The 17,802-nt window shown below is 41.5% G+C and overlaps 1 protein-coding gene across 1 annotated transcript in view; it reads right to left on the reverse strand.

Moving 5' to 3' along the window:
* The window catches only part of spock1 (SPARC (osteonectin), cwcv and kazal like domains proteoglycan 1), a 118,737-nt gene that overhangs the window by 1,460 nt on the left and 99,475 nt on the right, over positions 1–17,802 (reverse strand). Inside the window, exons 8-11 of the mRNA XM_073487147.1 lie at positions 4,754–4,873; positions 4,078–4,299; positions 3,428–3,490; positions 1,637–1,774 (exon numbers count right to left, since the gene is read on the reverse strand). Of these exons, the coding sequence (XP_073343248.1) occupies positions 1,637–1,774; positions 3,428–3,490; positions 4,078–4,299; positions 4,754–4,873 (543 nt within the window). The remainder of the gene's footprint in view (positions 1–1,636; positions 1,775–3,427; positions 3,491–4,077; positions 4,300–4,753; positions 4,874–17,802) is intronic.

Here is a 17,802-nt window from a genome sequence, read left to right on the forward strand (position 1 = left end):
TGCTGAGAGATGCGTTCAGTGTAAGTTGTTTAGCTCAGTACTCAGCACAAATGTAGTGAATTCATATCAATGTGAGAACTTAATAATGCTGTGGCTTTAAAGCTTCTTAGACATATTACTCGCAATTTAATGCATTGTGTCACATACTGTAGGCGACCAGCCATCTGTGAGACTGACCAGTACAAATATTCTGTTTCCATCTGGACATTAAATGGTCGCACAGAAGATAAGCAAAAAGTACACACAGACCTCCCATCCATCATTCAGAGTCAAGGGGTTTCTTAACTTGCCAGCTTCATTTGTGTCTGGCTGAGCTCAGTAACATCAAATTACACCTGCAAACATTTTGAGGTTGAATAAATGTTTTTGACACCAATGTTGTCCAGTGTAGCTACAGTGTGAACAGGAGTCATTATCTCAACTGCTGCCTCCAGCATTTTGTAGAACTGGGACCTTAAAATCCTCCCGAGTTCAGTTCTAAACATCCTATTTACACCTGGATACAAATGCAGTCTGGTTGGCGCTTACAGTGTTAAAATGTGTTTGGTGTCCTTGTGTTTGGGCTATTGAGGGGAGAGCTGCTGCATTCCTACTTGTTTGTTCTATGCAAGGCCGAATGGGAGAAACTCCAGGCTGCTCGAGCCCGAGGCCACTCAGCCAGAGTTAGATGAGCTTGTTAGACCGGAGACAAAGGACTGCTGCTGCAGAGTGTGTGTGTGTGTGTGTGTTTGAGTGTGTGATGACCAGAGAGACACCTCATCAATATTGGAAGCTGCAATTACTGGCTTTGGACTAGACTGGCATTCGAGTGAGCTGTAATCTGTGACAGTGAGTTGGCTGTTTGATTGGTAATCAGTATGTCTGCCTGGATTCTTTCTTGCTAATTATTGTTCTTTTTTTCCAGTCAAATCCCACGGCCATTGATTTGCAGCAAAGTGCTTCTATTGGCTTTTTGACCGTTTCCTTTGAATTTCCACTGCTGGTTTGTTAACTGTGTCTTTGACACACAAAAGCACTCAATTACATATGCATTTTTTCTAAACGCATCTTCTTCGATGCAAACACAAACCAGCAGGTCAGGTGTTCACTCTCAACCGAAACGTGCAACTCAGCCACTGCTGCAAATTCATGTTTATAACAAATCTTTTGACGCCGCTCGCTGCTGACAAGCGTGATGGATTTTTCTACTTGACTTGCAAGGCACTGGTGTTTTATCAAAGGTACATGAGCAGAATGTCAGAGGCGGATAGAATCAGACATATGACTGATAGTAAACCAGCCAGACTGGCTCCAGTGGCATGCCTAATGTCATCTATTTCCTAAATGATCACTGATGCATAGATACCGGTAAGGATAAATAGAGACATGGAGAGATATTGAGAAAAGAAACAGCACACAGTTAGAATGTTTCAGCGGTACGTTATGTTTCAAAGAGAAGCACTGCAGTCTCTCTTGTGTGTAGCAGCACCAGATTACAAACGGAGAAGGTGGACGTACAGCAGTCCACTTGGATCAAAGCACTAACTCTGAAAGACAGCCAGACAAATGGGAGCCAATAAGGCAAACACAGCACAACAAACCTCTTGTTTAGCTGTAAGTGAACTTGTGGGTGTGTGCATGTTGGCTGTGGTCTTACCGCAGTTGGGGTTGCCTTGTTTTCTGGAGCCAGCGAGCTCGTTGCCATATTTGTCCACACACCAACACTGGCCGGTGCTGCCGTGACACTGGGTTGGTTTGAAGTAGCCCTCCTCAGTACAACGAGGTATGTAAGAGCCTGAAGAGGAAGAGAGAGGTGTCATGGGTCAGCCTGTACAGAGGGTGGCAACAGGGGTTGGAGCAACCCAGCAGCACAGAAGGCAGAGAAGAAGTCCCTGCAACACCGGAACCCAATCTTGTTAAAGGACTATGAAAGGTCGGGTGACGTTTCATAGTCCACAAAACATTTCTGGAGCTTCACAGCCAAACAGTGTTGCAGCATTCTCCTGCACAACTGAAGTAGATGGGGACTTAATTTAAAATGTCCAAAACGACCCAAAAAACCTAAATTAGCTCCATACAGCTCATCCGGAGGTCTCCAGAAGCCCCGAGATGCCAAATTGATTTGAAAAGACATTCTTGACAACTTTTTTAAAGCTGAAATCTTCACTGTAGCTGCTAAGCTAAAAGCGTTAGCGAGCACCCCGTCTGAAGTGGGTGCCTGATCTCGACCGCATGTCAAGGGTTAAAATAACTTCTTTTCAAATCAGTTTGGGATCTCAGGGCTTCTGGAGACCTCCAGATGAGCTCTATGGAGCTATTTCATGTTTTTTGGGTTGTGTTGGAAATTAAGTCCCCATCTACTTCAGTTGTGCAGGAGAATGCTGCAACACTTTTTGGTTGTGAAGCTCCAGAAATGTTTTGTGGACTGAATATTCTTTTTTGGGTGAACCTATTTCCTTTAAACATTGCAATTAAAGCCTGAGTTTTAATGGCTTGCCTCTGTTTATTTTGCACCTGAGAAATTATTTAATATGTATGCCTGCCTCCAACCTCTTCAAGTAAAGACCTTGTGATTTTGACTGCCGTGTTCTGTCTCCTGAGTTCATGAAGAAGTCAGGGTAGATCCTTTTGAAGACACACAACAATGGCACTCAAGGGAAGGGGGTAGGATGTGTTTGTAGACAGCAGTATCTGTATGAGGCTAGTTAACGGAATATTTAGTTACATTTCAAAGTATAAAGGGCTGTTAAATAAAATCTATCTGTTGCCTCGTGTTGTTTCTTACTCTTTTTGTTTACATAATGCACTGCTGAGGCTTCAATTGTGCGTACACTTGCCAAAGGAACATTACTTTGTCATGGTCAGACCATGTTTTTTGTTTGTACATTTGGAGTTGTGCACCTTGAACGCTTGAGGGAAATTCCAACCTCAAACTTCGACTGGAAGTAAAAGAGGTTTGAGAACATACATTGACAAAACTGGAGGGTAGGATCTGAAGTTTTTGTGTATTCACTGAGGGAGATCAACAATCAATTATAGCTGTTAAGGTTTGCAGGACAACCATACATCCTGCTTAAAGGGAAGCACTCACATCCAAAAACACACACGCAGACACACACAAACCCATGCACACATGGAAACACACACCCAGTCCTGTTACCTTCATTTGACCCAGTCGGAGCTCATTTTTCATGCTGTTCTTTTGTGAGCTGGAGCACTGAACGATCTTGCCCAGTGGGGACAGATGACACGTGTACAAAATGTCAGGATGTGCTTTATAGTGTGTGGACTGTATGTTTAAACCACAGACTTCTTCGTCTGCTCGGAACAACTGAAAAGAGATCCTTTCTTTTATGCTAGTGTGTGTGTGTGTGTGTGTGTGTGTGTGTGTGTGTGTGTTTGTTAGCATCAAAGGTGACCATGTTGGCTGTCAATCATCCAGACTGACCTATGAGGCTCTTCCTCCGACTTTGATTCTGGATCCTGCTCTTCTCCGTTTGGCAAGGCAGTCCTACAACCAGAGAACATGCAAAGTAGCGTAATTAACTGAGTTTGTTAAGTCTTCCTACTGTCATGATTTAACTGAAATGGCTCTTTCTTTGTCTTACCATCTACAATAAAGTTATTCAAACTTCTTACATTGCTCTATCATCTTAATGATTTCTTATACAGTCACCGAAAAGGCATTTGTTTTGATGTTACAGCTGTTCTGATCGTTTTACTGCTTGTCCTCCCACCATGCTGTGCTGTAGATTGGTCACCTTGTCCTCAGATCTCAGAAATTAAGTTCGGTAGTAACATGCCTTCTTATTATAGGAATGATGGCCAAAATTATCATTAGAAAATACAAAGAATATAAAATAAAAATAAAAACAGAAAAGACTGATTGCTGCTTTTTAGGTTTTCATTGGTTTCTATTCTCATCACTACTGACTGGAGACCTGCCCAAGATGAACTTTTCACATCATAATGTGTTAATTGACATACTGTGTAAGTAAGTCATCACATTTAGTACCACTCAAACTCTTTGTTTCCTCCCTGACTGTGGCCTTTTTATTTCATCGTCAGTTTCTTATTCCGCCCTCTCCCCCTCCTCACCGTCAGGCTTCTGGAAGCAGTAGCACCACTCGTTGTTTGACAGCTTTCCGTCCTTGAAGGAGTCGCAGGAGTTGAAGAGGGGCTTCATGCACAGCTCATACTTGTCCAAGTAAATGGCACTCAGCTCTGATTGGTCCAGCAGGAGGTCAAAGTTCATGTCCAGTTTGTTGAACATCCAGCCCAGTGAGTCCTTACAAATGGGCAAGATGCTGGTGTCAAAGTCTGGAGGAGAAAAGAGACCGAGAGGGAAAAAAGATTGAAAGAAATCGTTGGAGTGAACATTTCCGAAACTGCAGAAACTGTCGAGGTCACTTACAATTTTATCACTCAAATTTGAGTGAGAATGTGTGTGTGTGTGTGTGTGTGTGTGTGTGTGTGTGTGTGTGTGTACAGTGGCAGAGCTGAGATGTGTTCAGATGTGTTGACATTACAGAGAACAGAGCAGGGTCGCTGTCAACATCGCCGCCAGCCCTCATGAGGACTGAAAAGCGTGGCTGCTCAACAGAAAAGGGCTGCACATAGACACACACACACACACACACACACACACACACACACACACACACACACACACACACACACACACACACACACACACACACACACACACACACACACACACACACACACACACACACACACACACACACACATTTTGTGGGGGGGATATACTCACGTCCAGTGGCGGAGTCAAAGCTGTCAGAGGATTTGAGGTCTCTGTTGGCGTCGAGGTGGAGAACTCCGAACCAGTCCTTCAGTCTGGCAGCCAGGCTGTGCAGCTCTGTGTCGGTGCAGGCTACACACACAAAAACACAAGATAATGAGGAGAGGGGAAGCTGTCAATCTACGGCTGTCATCAGAGGAAAAAAAAACAATTCTTTTCTTGCTTATCAAACGCTGATTTCATTTCTGCTGTGTACTTTTTCCTCTCTGTCTTCTTGTCTCTTTCTTATCCAACTCTTCTCCTTGAGTAAACACAGTGGAGCGATAACACACACTGACCTGCTGCTATATCTTGACAGTTACCATAGGAACTCAATCTGACATGCACACACACACACACACACACACAACGAAATATAATGTACTCTTTCTTTTCCATTTAGTGTTCAAATGAGTGATTTTATTCATGTGGCAAGCCACACACACACACACACACACACATACATACACATAAAGGTCTGCTTGACCGCAGAGGTAAAACAAACTGATGTTGTGCAGTAAGAGGCCACTTGATTGTTACATTATATCCTCAGTGGAGAAAAATCTGTGTGTGTGTGTGTGTTTTCATGTGTGATCACACTCCTCTGCACAACTATAAAGAAAGCTGATCAAACACTGTAAAGCAAGCTGATGCTACTACTCAGAGAGAGTGCAAACTGCACAATATATTTAATGATAGCCCTAATTAAAAGTATAAACCAGCCTCTGTCAGTGCCTATCAAATCCCTTGTTCCTTCGGCCCGGTGGGACAGACCACTGCCTCTGCCTGTCTCCTTCTGCCTCTCTGTCCGTCAATCTCCGTCTCCATTTTCCCATTCTCTCCCGCGTGTGATTGGCATATTTTCTTCCTCCATTCTGTTTCTTTTGAGCGCTCGATAAATGTGCCTGAAGGACAAGAGCCATTCACCACCACGCGCTCTGCGGCTTTGAGCTGGAGGAGGTTGGATCGAGGCAGTTTGCATCAAAACATACAAAGGTTTTGAGCTAGAGACTTCTAATTCTTAAATATAGTGAAAGAGATCACAAAAGACTGCAAAACCCAAGGTTACTAACATGGAAATACAATGAATCATTAGACACATGAGACAAAGAGAAAGAAAATCTCATTCTCTCTCTCTCTCTCACACACACACACCGAGTTACACACAGGTATTTACTCTAATAGTGAGAACAGAGCAGATAGGTCCCGACGTGCAGACCTGGATCACACTTTGCTGTCAGTGGATAAAGACATCTAAGGCAGGACATCAAAGGAGCTGCATGCACGCCACACACGAGCATGTCACACACACAAGCACCACACACACACACACACACACACACACGGCAAAGAGCCGGTGGGAATTTTAAAGCAGGTATTTCCAGGCTGTGCTGAGAGATGTTACAATCTCTCTTATTAGAAGAGTTTCTGTTTTTGTCGAGTCATTTTCCTCATCCTCCTGCCAAACCATGTCCTGGGGCCGTTTTTATTAAATATTAAGCAGAAAACAAGGTATCTGTAATTATTTATGAAACCTAACTTTGGCGTGGAAATGATCTGTCTCTACAGTCTAGACTTGACGTTAGTGATTTTCCTGCTGGTTATGGAGAGGGGTTTACAGATTGGGACTCCAATGAGCTGTATGTTTGAATAATAAGTGTTTCCTGGCCTTAATCTCCTCTACCAATCGTTGCGCCTCGTTTTCCTGAAAAAAGTTTGATTTTCTCTCTTGGCTGTTCCTGACCAAACCCTGACAAGGCAGGTGCCGTCAATTTAAGTTGATTTGATATTTATAGATCACAGGTGTGTAAGTTAGGGATGGGATTCTTATTGTACCTGGCAACAGGATCCTCTGTTTTCACGCTTCCCATTAATTGCCTATGTAAGCAGCCATGCTATGCATTCTGTTAGCATAGTGTCACATTTCCAGAGACAGGGCATTGCATTGCCTGCTCCTCATTTGCATTATGTTGAATTCTGGCTGCTTCATGCAAATCAGGAGCATCCAACGTGACTCACTGCCTCTGGAAACTCCTGAAAAACCATAAAAAAAGAAACGCTTTTGAGTTAAAATGAAGACGGATCAGGCAACTGCATGGCTTATTTCTCGCCTTAAATGTCTTCAGTCACAAATTTTGCTGAGCTATTTTTGTAATAAGAGAGAAAGTTGGTCCAGTTTGAAATCCTGGAGCAGCAGCCAATGAGTGGCGCTCGTCCAATCAGGTGCAGCCAGTAATTGTTTGCATGGTGGGAAGCGTTGCAGAGCGAAGACAAGCTCCCTTAGAAATAATCAGAAATTATCTGAAGACTTAGTTCAAGATGAACATCAGGGCGTTTATAGAAATAAGGCCCCTGCATCCTTACAGGGATGGAAACAAGTGCATTCACACACACACACACACACACACACACACACACACACACACACACACACACACACACACACACACACACACACACACATTGTTTTATAGCTGTAGTTTGGGGTTGTGTCGTTATTGCACAACTATAAAACAGAGGACGCCCCAGGTAACAGACAGGAGCTGCAGAGGGGACAAATAACATTTATCTGAGCTGGCTATTCATGTGACATTACCTGTGGAATCCCAAGGTGGTCTGTGTCTGAGTGTGTGTGTGTGCCTGTGTATGCATGCACGTGATATAAGCCTTCAGGTACAGACAGATAGCATTTCTGAGTGCTCTTCACTCCACGGTCCGGAGCAGAGAAAGACGAAGAAAAAACAGCTAAACATTATCTGTCTTCAATTAAGATTCCTCCTCTGGCAGTAGTGGAGTCTGTAGCATAATGCTCTTGCTTTACTCCCCTTGTTCATTTATTTGACCGTTCTAAGTTTTCCTCTCACTGTTTTCCTTTCTCTTCCCACAGAATTGCCATTTGAATCACTCTCTGCTTTTGTGATTCTTCTGTCGCCTTTAAGGACTTTCTTGCTCATTTCCAATCTCTCTCTCTCCTCTAACTCTGTCAATTTTCTGAGATTCAATAGAAGCCACTTATCACACCTGGCTGTACCTAACTCAGTTTCTCTTAAGACTTAGAAGACCACTTTGATATGCCCCGCTCCTCTATTTCTTTCTCTCACCTAAATTGCTTTGAGTACTTTATTTCCCATCTCTGTCCTGGCACATCCCCCTATAGAGTCCGAAGATTTAAGTGTTTTTCTTTTTCCCTTTGATATCCTCCTCCTTTGTCTCTCTCCTCGTTCCTCCACTTTATTTTTTCCACATTTGACTCCACCGCTCCCTCCATCTTTTTCTCTCAAGTCTCTTGGACTTTGCACTCCGGCCCACAATGAGTCTCGATGGACCCCTCTTATCTCTCTCGCTCAGTGAGACCCAAATTGTTTCGGACAGGCCCGACACTGCTGCCAGTGTTAGGAGTCCCTTTGTTGGGCAATGAGTCAGAAAGCTGGAGCTGAAAACATTCACGCGCTAAAGGACACAACACACAGATAAAATGGGCTGTTAACCATTTCTTTCTCTCTCTCTCTATATCTCTATCTTTCCGAGCCACAGCTGGGTCAGGGTGGCTTAAAGATGTCAGACATTCACAACATCAAAGCCTTCCCACGGGCAGTTACAAAGATTACAACGTTAAGGCAGAACTGGATTTGATGGAGGACTGAACAAGTGATGTTGCTGCCGTCAGTAGAAACCTGAGTGTCTCAAAATCACTTTCCAGAACGACACTCAAAAGTTTCACTTGATGGAAAAAACAGGGTCATAGCGGTCGTGGTTGATGCCGAGGTTGCTTTTACCTCTAAACGTAAAAACTGGAGTCATATTTGCTCATTATTTCAATGTGGCTTGACCAATTTTCTACTCCAAAAGCACAAGTTCTTGTTTATCCATGTTAGACATTTCTCGAGTCAGTCTTCAGAATGACAATGTTTTTTGGTCATGTTGGTCAGCGGGCAAGGAAAGGATGCACAGGCCAAAGGAGACAGATATAAAATGGTATCCCGATATTTAAACAAAACTAAATGCTAACATTAGCACGCTAACAAGTTGACAATGACAATGTTTAGCTACAGTGACCAGACGTCTCCATTTTTGGAGGTCTGTCCCCATCTCCCTGTCCCTGTCTTTAAATGTGAAATCATATTTTATGTGGCAAGAAAAGACGGGGCAGCAGAGCAGAGCCTGAGTTAATGTCCCAAACATGTTGTGCTTGTCTCAGCCAACAGAGGGGGCTGCTCGATAGCATTTTCATGTCACTATTCTTCTTCTAAGTACTTGCTCTGTTATTTATTTATTTTTTTAGAAAACCAATGTTGAAAACATCTTTTCGAGCCAGTTAGAATGGAGAGGATGAATGGAAGGTTGACTGACAGGAAGAGTGAATAAGGATAGAAGAAAGGTAAAGATATGTTTACAGAGTCTGACGAGTTTTATGCAAGGGCAAATATTGTACAGTTTAATCCCAGAGATTTGTGTGACAGCGTTAATTACTTTTTTTTTTTACTTTTCAGATTACAATTTTTCATCCCCTTCCTGTCCCAAAAAAATCTCCAGGTGTGTTGATTTTGAATGTTACAAAACACAAGTACAAGTACAGCTGAGGCTGATGACAGCGTCCTTAGTTCTGCAGGTTTTTTGTCGTAAACTGAACTATTGGACCAATAAGTTCTGACTTGAATATGTTGCTTCATTAAAAGTCAGGGGGTGATCAAAGTCAGTAGGAGTCCTCTTCTGGGGACCATGGATATCTAGACAAACCTTCATGGTAATCATCCTATGGTTGTTGAAACATCTGGATCAAAGTGGTGGACTGACTGATCACTACCATCCAAACCAGTGTGGCAAAGCTACATAGTGGCTTGTATTCCTGCATGAAGTCACAAGATAAATCGTAGATGATTAAAAGGAGAGAAAAAGAGAAAGAAATAGTTCTAACCTTTGCCTTTTTCTTTTATTATGCTGGTATTTTCACCTCTTCAGGCCTATAAACAGTATTTAAATGAAACAACCCGAGAGAGGAAATTCTCTCTTTTGTAAACCTGCACACAAGTAATGAAAATAATATGCAACATGTGATAATGGGCCTATATTAGAAATTGTTTTATTTATTTTAAAGGGTCATATAGCAAAAAGATTGGAGACCACAGCACTAAATGAACAGTGTGTCTGGTTGATTATGCAAAGCCTTCTCAATTATTCTTTTGACAAAATAAAGTTCCATTATTAATTAACTTTTTTTTAGACAAATCTCATTTTATGCTCAATGAAGCAGATTTTAACTTTGCAATGTTTTTAATTAATTTGGCTATTCTTCCATTCATAGCTATTTTCCAGGACTTTGTAAAGCATTCCATTCTCAAAAGACCTATTATTATTACTTTTTTAATATAATACTGCAAAACAGCCTATAGCCCAAGCATTGGTTTGAAAGACAGCCTGTGAAACCTGTGCAACTGTGTGTAAATCAGAGAGTAAACCCATCCTTTCACCATGGGGACCACCTGTAATGACTCAACTTCCTGTGAGCTTCCCAGAATAAAACCAATCATTTTCCAGCTGAGAACACAAGAGAGAGAAACAGCATGTGAGTCAGGCATCTCATCAGTTTCAAGGAGCAAGACGGACTCTTGCTTTAGATTTAGTGATTCTTACGTTTTGTGAAAAAAGTAACAAAAATATAAAATCAGAACAGCTAGAAGTCTTTGGCTAAGAAGTTGCCATTACAAATCTCCAGATCTGAGAAAAAAATCCCCTCTCCCCTTTAATTTTGATTACTAGTCGACCCTTAATCCAAACAGATACTTCCTTATTGTTCCAATGGAATCGCTCATGTGCAACAGAGACAGAGATATTGGGCTAAAGTCGCCAGAACTGATGTTATAGGCTACACTTCCAAACCATCACAGATAGTTTGACAGTGAACTTTTATCCGAGTTAAAGTGATTGTAGACAGCCAGCCAGACATGCCGTCTGCTTTCGCACAGGAGAGGAAGAATCGATCAGTGCTGCGTCCAATATCAAACACTGAATCATAGCTGGGAATTACCTTCTTATCATTCTTCCTTCCTCCCTCCTGCCCTCTCACCCAATGCTTCCTCACGTCTGCTGTCTTTCATGTCTGCGAATCAGTAGAAACTGGCAGCCAAAAAACCCCACAAGATGTTTTTTTTTCCACAGACTGACACACACATAAACTAACAGCTGCAGTTGGAAAAGTACAGCTGAACTCCAAGGCAACACGCAAGATAAAATGTAGGACAAGATTTCCTCTACGGTGTTTCTGCTCATTTCATTTGCTCTGAACTTCTGGAAACAAACTAACACTAACAGAGACTGATCAGGACATTTCAAGACAAAGTGGCAGATATAACAGAGGCTAGTGGAGTGCTTCTTTATGGAGTTAATCATTAAAGACTATATGCCATTAAGAAGCAGCTATAATTTGCATCTTGTGGAAGCTGAGGACAGTCGGGTGAAGGCAAAGTAACCACAAAGAAAACAACCCTGATTCCTTATATACACAATCAGACACTACTACTTGAGTTTACCAAATATGCTTTGGTGTGAATGTAATCGTTGCCTGCATACTGATCAATAGCAACATCAAGGCTGCAATCCAGGAAGTGCGACATCCTCATACTGCACGTGATGTTTAGTCTCATTCACCGACTTCCATTCCTCACTTTCTGACTCTAATTATATTGACAGATGACCAAATGAAATGCACGTCAACCTTCGACAAAATTACACATTTCACTAGGTTTAAACATTGTTGGAAACATTTGGGTTAATTTAAGTACACAATTCAACGAGATACATAACAACAGAACAGAAAATACGATATCTTTAACTAAATAAAAAGTTAAAACACAAACCGAAATAAAAGCTAAAAACCTTCATAAAGGTGTTTTAAAATCACAGCCTCTCTAATGTATTAACATGGAAATTCACAGACATGAAAAAAACATTTTCTTGCATGTCATTTTCCAGTCATGATATTAGATCTGCTGTCTACCTAAAAAACAACAACTTCTGCATCTTATAAAAAATGTAACTTACGTGATCTTTTCTATCTAACCGGTGCCATAAATATCAATCAATCATTTATTTATCATTATATAAGTCAGAATCATCAGTCTAATTAACAAATTTAGTCAACCTCGAGTAAAGATGCATGCTTTTAGTTTAGCACAAATATGCATCACAGCGTGTTGTGCTTGTGACTGCTATTAGAAGGTGATTGAGCGGAACTGCCCCAAGCTACATATGGTGAAAGTCCCTCCAGGCTGATTTAAGCTGTGAGATAAATGTGTCCTTCAGACTTCCTAATATATAACTGCAACCATCAGAAGACGTCAGGCTTTAAATCCCTCCATGGGTCCCTTTATCATTTATAAATGATTAACTAAGTTTGTCATATAAAAGGGAAGGAGTGGCCCTAAATCCAGACGGAGGGAAGGTGGGTGGTGATCACCTTGAGACATGAGGAGCGTGGTCTGATCAGATCGAGATGAAAGGCAGATGGAAAGAAAGACAGGGGAAATGGGAGGCGGCGGAGTGAGGTGACACTTCTTAACAAGGTAACAGAAGGAGAAAGAAATGGACCGAGACAGTCAGATAGGAGATATGAGGAAGATGGAAGGTCAGATTCATTAAAAAGATACAAGGGTATGTTTGATTTTCTTTGCCCCAAGCTATCAGCTCTCCAGAACAATCTCACAGGCAGTGAGTTAAGGTTAGCCCAGATAATGATCAGTCATACACTGTCTGCACGGACAGGGAGACAGCTAGAGACAGAAGTGAGACGAGTACAAAGAGAGAGCCAGAAAGAGTTTTTAACCTTAAAAGTGAGACTACTACTTGCTTCTTTAATCGTTTGCTGATGGGAGATAGATTTTGTTAAATTTTTGAATGAGGTTTACGCTCAGGCTGAGCATGAATGTTAAGCTTTGTGTTGATTAGGGAGTTGATATGACTGACAACTGACAGTCCCCCAACCAAAACCAAAAGAAATGTCATCCGTCTTACAGCAGACATTTTGACTGTCATATGGAAAAAACACAGTTGTGTCAAATAACACTAACATGGCTTTGTTCCATTAAATTGTCAGCATGGACAATATCAGAACCAAGAAACTGAGGCAGTTAAATGGAATTCATTCGTCATTAATTTAATAATTTACATCTGTGCTCTTCCTGCTGTGACATGTCAAAAACGCCTATTAAGTGAGGACACCAAAGTCCACGCAACCCAGTTGCCAGAATAAAACCATGTTTTGGCTTAATATACTTGTTTTACTCACCATGATCACAAATGGAGATGGTCCAACTTTCCATGAAAAATAACCGGTTTCACTTGCCAGAAAAATGGCTGGAAATGTTCCCAGGTGTCCTTCAAAATATCCAGTGGTGTGACTTGAAGTGCCATGCAACGATATGTGACATTTCATAATAAAATGTCTAAAAAAAGCTAGACCTTTGTTCTCTATTTTGTTGAGTTGTAAACTTACATTATCCAAAATGTTTCCAACAATGTTCAAACTCAGAGAAATCTCCCATGATCCCTAATTACTTACTATTTAATATTGCATATACCTGTTTAGATGGAACTGCTTGCGATGGAGCTTTGCAGCTATTTTATCACAGGTTTGTTGACACCCTATGTAATTATTTTTATCAAGTGGGAGACACTGTAGACATAAATTCATCATATCTCAGACTTTGGTGTGAACCGTTGTTAGTGTGAAATATAAGATGTGAATGTAGTTAAATAAACATAGACTGTTGGTGAGAGAAGTGATGCAAACACTAGTCTCTAGTGCCAAAATTGTGTGCCCAGACATCCATCTCACACCGTCCCTAGGAGGTTTTGCATCACCGTAAAACTGTCCTGGCCACATGAGGCAGCTAGTCAGGAGACCATAGACACAGCTGGTTTTAAGTGTTTGAACAAATGACCAACGTGGACAGTCTCAATAGGACATGCTAAAAATGTTCCATAGGCTCTCTCTCCACGCTGGTAAGCACCCTGGAAAAATCCCTGAGCAATTGGCATGTGTTAGGAGAGGATAGGAAGTGTGGAGGCAGAAGAGAGGACAACACAATCTGTCCTCCTGCGTGCTCTCTGTGGAGCTGTGAGACCGAATTGCCAGCAAAAATTTAATTTAGCGAGGGGATTTAGCCCATTCAGCCTCTTACAGTTCTCTTTGTTTTGTCAATGTCTTTGTTCAACCGTAGCTAAAAGAAAATTAACTATTATTGGTACAAAAAATCTTATTGACCATAACCAGAACAGGATTTTACATAGATCACCAGCAGGATCGCTTTGTGTCTGCTCGAGCAATTGTTTTAAATGAGAGAGAGATGATGTTAGACGTCAGAACAGTGCTGCCTCAGGGGTGGATGACAGATCAAATTAAATCTCAGTGTCTCTGTGTCAATGTGTTAACCTTTGCTGACAAACAGCAGCAATGGATTTTCTGAGCAAATCGGGTTTACGAGATCATTGTGAAAGATCTTAATTAGTCATTAAAATAAAGATTACACAAAATTTTGCAATTAACATTTACAATTAACCTGTAATTATGGCCTAATCTTTGACAGTTTTTCTAATTCCTCTCATTTCAAAACAGTTTCTGCTTGTGTCTTTGTAGTTTACTGTGAAGACTTTGCAGCATCCATTTGTGCCAATTTGACTCAAAGTCAAAAAGGAAAAGGAGAGGGTTCAACTCTGTTTGTAATATTAAAGGATGCATCTCTCGCAGTCCTTTGTGTAATGGATAAAAACAGCAGAAAAATGTATGGTGGGAACTTTAACCCAACACTGAATGATTGGAGGCTTGAGACAAAAAAAAATGAGCAAGAAGAGACGGGCGAGATGGGAGAGAGTGACTGACGGAAAGGGATATGTTCCCAACACACAACCGTTGACACCGAAGAATAAGGGTTATTAGTGTGGTTAAGGCGAAGGTACTCAAAAGTATGATATTTGAAGCCTTCCACTCAGCCTTGTCATATAAAAAATAATATTCTCCGGTATACTGCAGCGAACACTTAATGTACCATCTCCAACTATCACTCGAAATCGAGGGAGTGAGTGAGAGAGAGAGTGGGAATACAGACAGCTTGACAAGAAGAACACCTACATCAGAGTGCGTTTTGTTGATTTTAGCTCAGCATTCAATATAATCTCACCCATGAAATTGACTGTAAACACTCTGGGCTCGAGTACCACACCCTGCAACGATATAGGACTTCCTCACAAGCAGACCCCAGACAGTACGGATTGGCAGTCACACCTCCTTCACATTCGTGCTCAACACTGGAGTCCCCCAGGGCTGTGTGCTCGGCCCCTTTCTGTCTCTAACTGTACACCCATGACTACATTACCAGACATGAAGAGAACTATCTATGTCTATATGTGGACGACACCATCATCTTCAACAACAATGAGAGTTTGAGAGGATCTCAACAATCTTGCAGAGAGGCGCACAGAGAACAATCTACTGCTCAACGTCAGCAAAACTGAGGAGCTGATTGTTGAGAAAACAGGAGGCACATCCCCCACACATCACAAACTGGCGTGGTTCGTGTATGGCCCAGGACAGGAAGGCTCTACAGCGGGTGATTAAAACCTCCCAGATCACCATTGGCACCCATCAACAGAGCATCAGTAATATGAATGAAGTGAGATGTCTGCATAGAACCCAAACGATATTAAAGACAACACCCACCCCAGCCACATCCAGCTGTGAGACTTCTAAACTCAACACTCCATCAAGAAAATAGGTTTCATTCCTGAGTAGCATCAAGTGACTACAGCTTACATTTCAATGTACAACCCTGTGGTGTAGAATGATGGTGATGTTAAATGAACCTTGACCCTGCTGTTTGCCTTTGGAAGAATTCTTCTTCCACCGCCTCCTCTCCTTCGTCTTCAATTCTTGTAACAGTATCAGCTTTTTTCAATCTGAAGACGTACCCCTAAATTCAACCAGATCCGTGTTCGGTCTGTCTCCGAGATAGGTTTCACTCTATTCTCTAACTTTAACCTGCTGTGACATCACTGGCAGATGATTTAGTTTTAGAAAAAAATAATCAGTTTTTTATCACTTGTGCCTAAATTACTGTAATATCTTTAGACTGTGATGCCACTGATATGAACGCGCTAAATAATTAAAGTCACCTAAATAGACTGACCTCGTTTGACTGTCACAGACGCTCAGATAAACAGAATGAAATGAGTACAAGAGATAATGTGCTATAGATAAAAAAAAACATCTAAGCTGTGTGAGCTCATTGGCCTCAGCAAAGCCATTAAGACAGCTGCAAGGACATAAGAGCATGCCATATACAGTATGGATGTCAAACAAAACCTCCATATGATTACTGCTGCTTGACTTAAAAAGTCTAAGTCCCTGCCACTTTAATTAGTTTAGTTCTGCCTGTCCAACTTTATTTCTCCTGATGTCAACTCACCCTGACATTTACCTCATCTGCCCTCCACACAGATGAGCTTGCACGCGCGCGCACACACACACACACACACACACACACACACACACACACACACACACACACACACACACACACACACACACAAACTTTTCATTTAATTATTTTTTACTTATTATGTTGTTTTTTTTTAAAATCCAGCTCTCCTGTTTTGTAAAACTTTTACAAAAATGTCATCATCTTGATCGTGCTAGATCATGGTGACATTTCATGATGTGACTGGAATCTTTCAAAACCAAACCAATATGTTTTTTAAATATGTCGAAAACTTTTATGTACAACTTGAAATCACCCTTTTTTATTTAACTATGTATGCATTATAAATGTGTATTTACCAGTATTCACAATTGTGCTATGAAATGATTATAGCAATGTCAGTGACAACCTAACCACAAGGTATACATTAAGTCTATTTTTTTTTGTTCAGGATATGTAGTTAAATTGGCCCATCTCTAAAGATACATTCACATTTTGTTCACAGCATGTTGTAAACAACATTACAAAGATCCACTGTGGTGGTGTTGATCACACAGCAACCCTGTTTACTGTAAAAATGACACAGGTGTTTACCCGTCTGGTATGAATATCCAGACCCAGTTTGAACCTGTGATAGAGGAGTGATTGCACACACCGAACTTCTGCAATTTTTTGACTGTAACCATAGGAACACAATCTGACACACAGCGTTTTTCTCACCTACTGCCACATACATCTGTTTACCATTTTGTGGTGCAGATCTAATGAGAGATGCTATCGGGCTGGGAGACGACAAACACACTTCACTCATCCCTGAATGTGCACAAACATTTGGACTTGCTATCTCACTGATGGTCTGAGGACAGGCTGTGCTGGAAAGTACAGTCACATTCATCAGAGGAAGATACAGCCAGAGAGAGAGAAGGAGAGAGAGAGGGTTCAATAAGAAATATGGACAGGAGGAAAGACTAAGTTAAGGCAGAAACTTCAGAGAGCCATGCTGCACGATGACACAGTGCAAGATCTAGATCTCCCTTCTCTTCATACTAACTCATCCACTCTGTTCAGAGCCAAGCTCTCAGCAAACCAAACACATAATTATAGTTTCCATTGAGCAAAGATGGAGGGGAATTAATTAGGCAGCAGTCAAGTTGGTTAAACGCTTCTCCATTACACCATCAGTCTCTGTTCCCTCCATCATTCCGACATTAACTAATGGAGGAGAGTGTGAGATAAAGACAGAGCTGCCTTTAATTAGCAGACACTTTTCTTTTGTATTAATTGTGCCTGATGAACCTTGGGATCCTTATAAATGCTTCCTAATCAGCAAGTGATTAGAAAAGATCTGAGAGGGCAGAAGATGAGTGTGTTTGTGTATACTGTACATGTGTATGATAGATAGATAGATAGATAGATAGATAGATAGATAGATAGATAGATAGATAGACTCAACACACACACACACACACACACACACACACACACACACACACACACACACAAACAAAGTAAAACCATCCCGCTACTCCCCCATCTGGGAGAGAGGAAGTCTCT

The sequence above is a fragment of the Pagrus major genome, chromosome 18, assembly GCF_040436345.1.
Source record: "Pagrus major chromosome 18, Pma_NU_1.0".
NCBI classification, from domain to species: domain Eukaryota; kingdom Metazoa; phylum Chordata; class Actinopteri; order Spariformes; family Sparidae; genus Pagrus; species Pagrus major.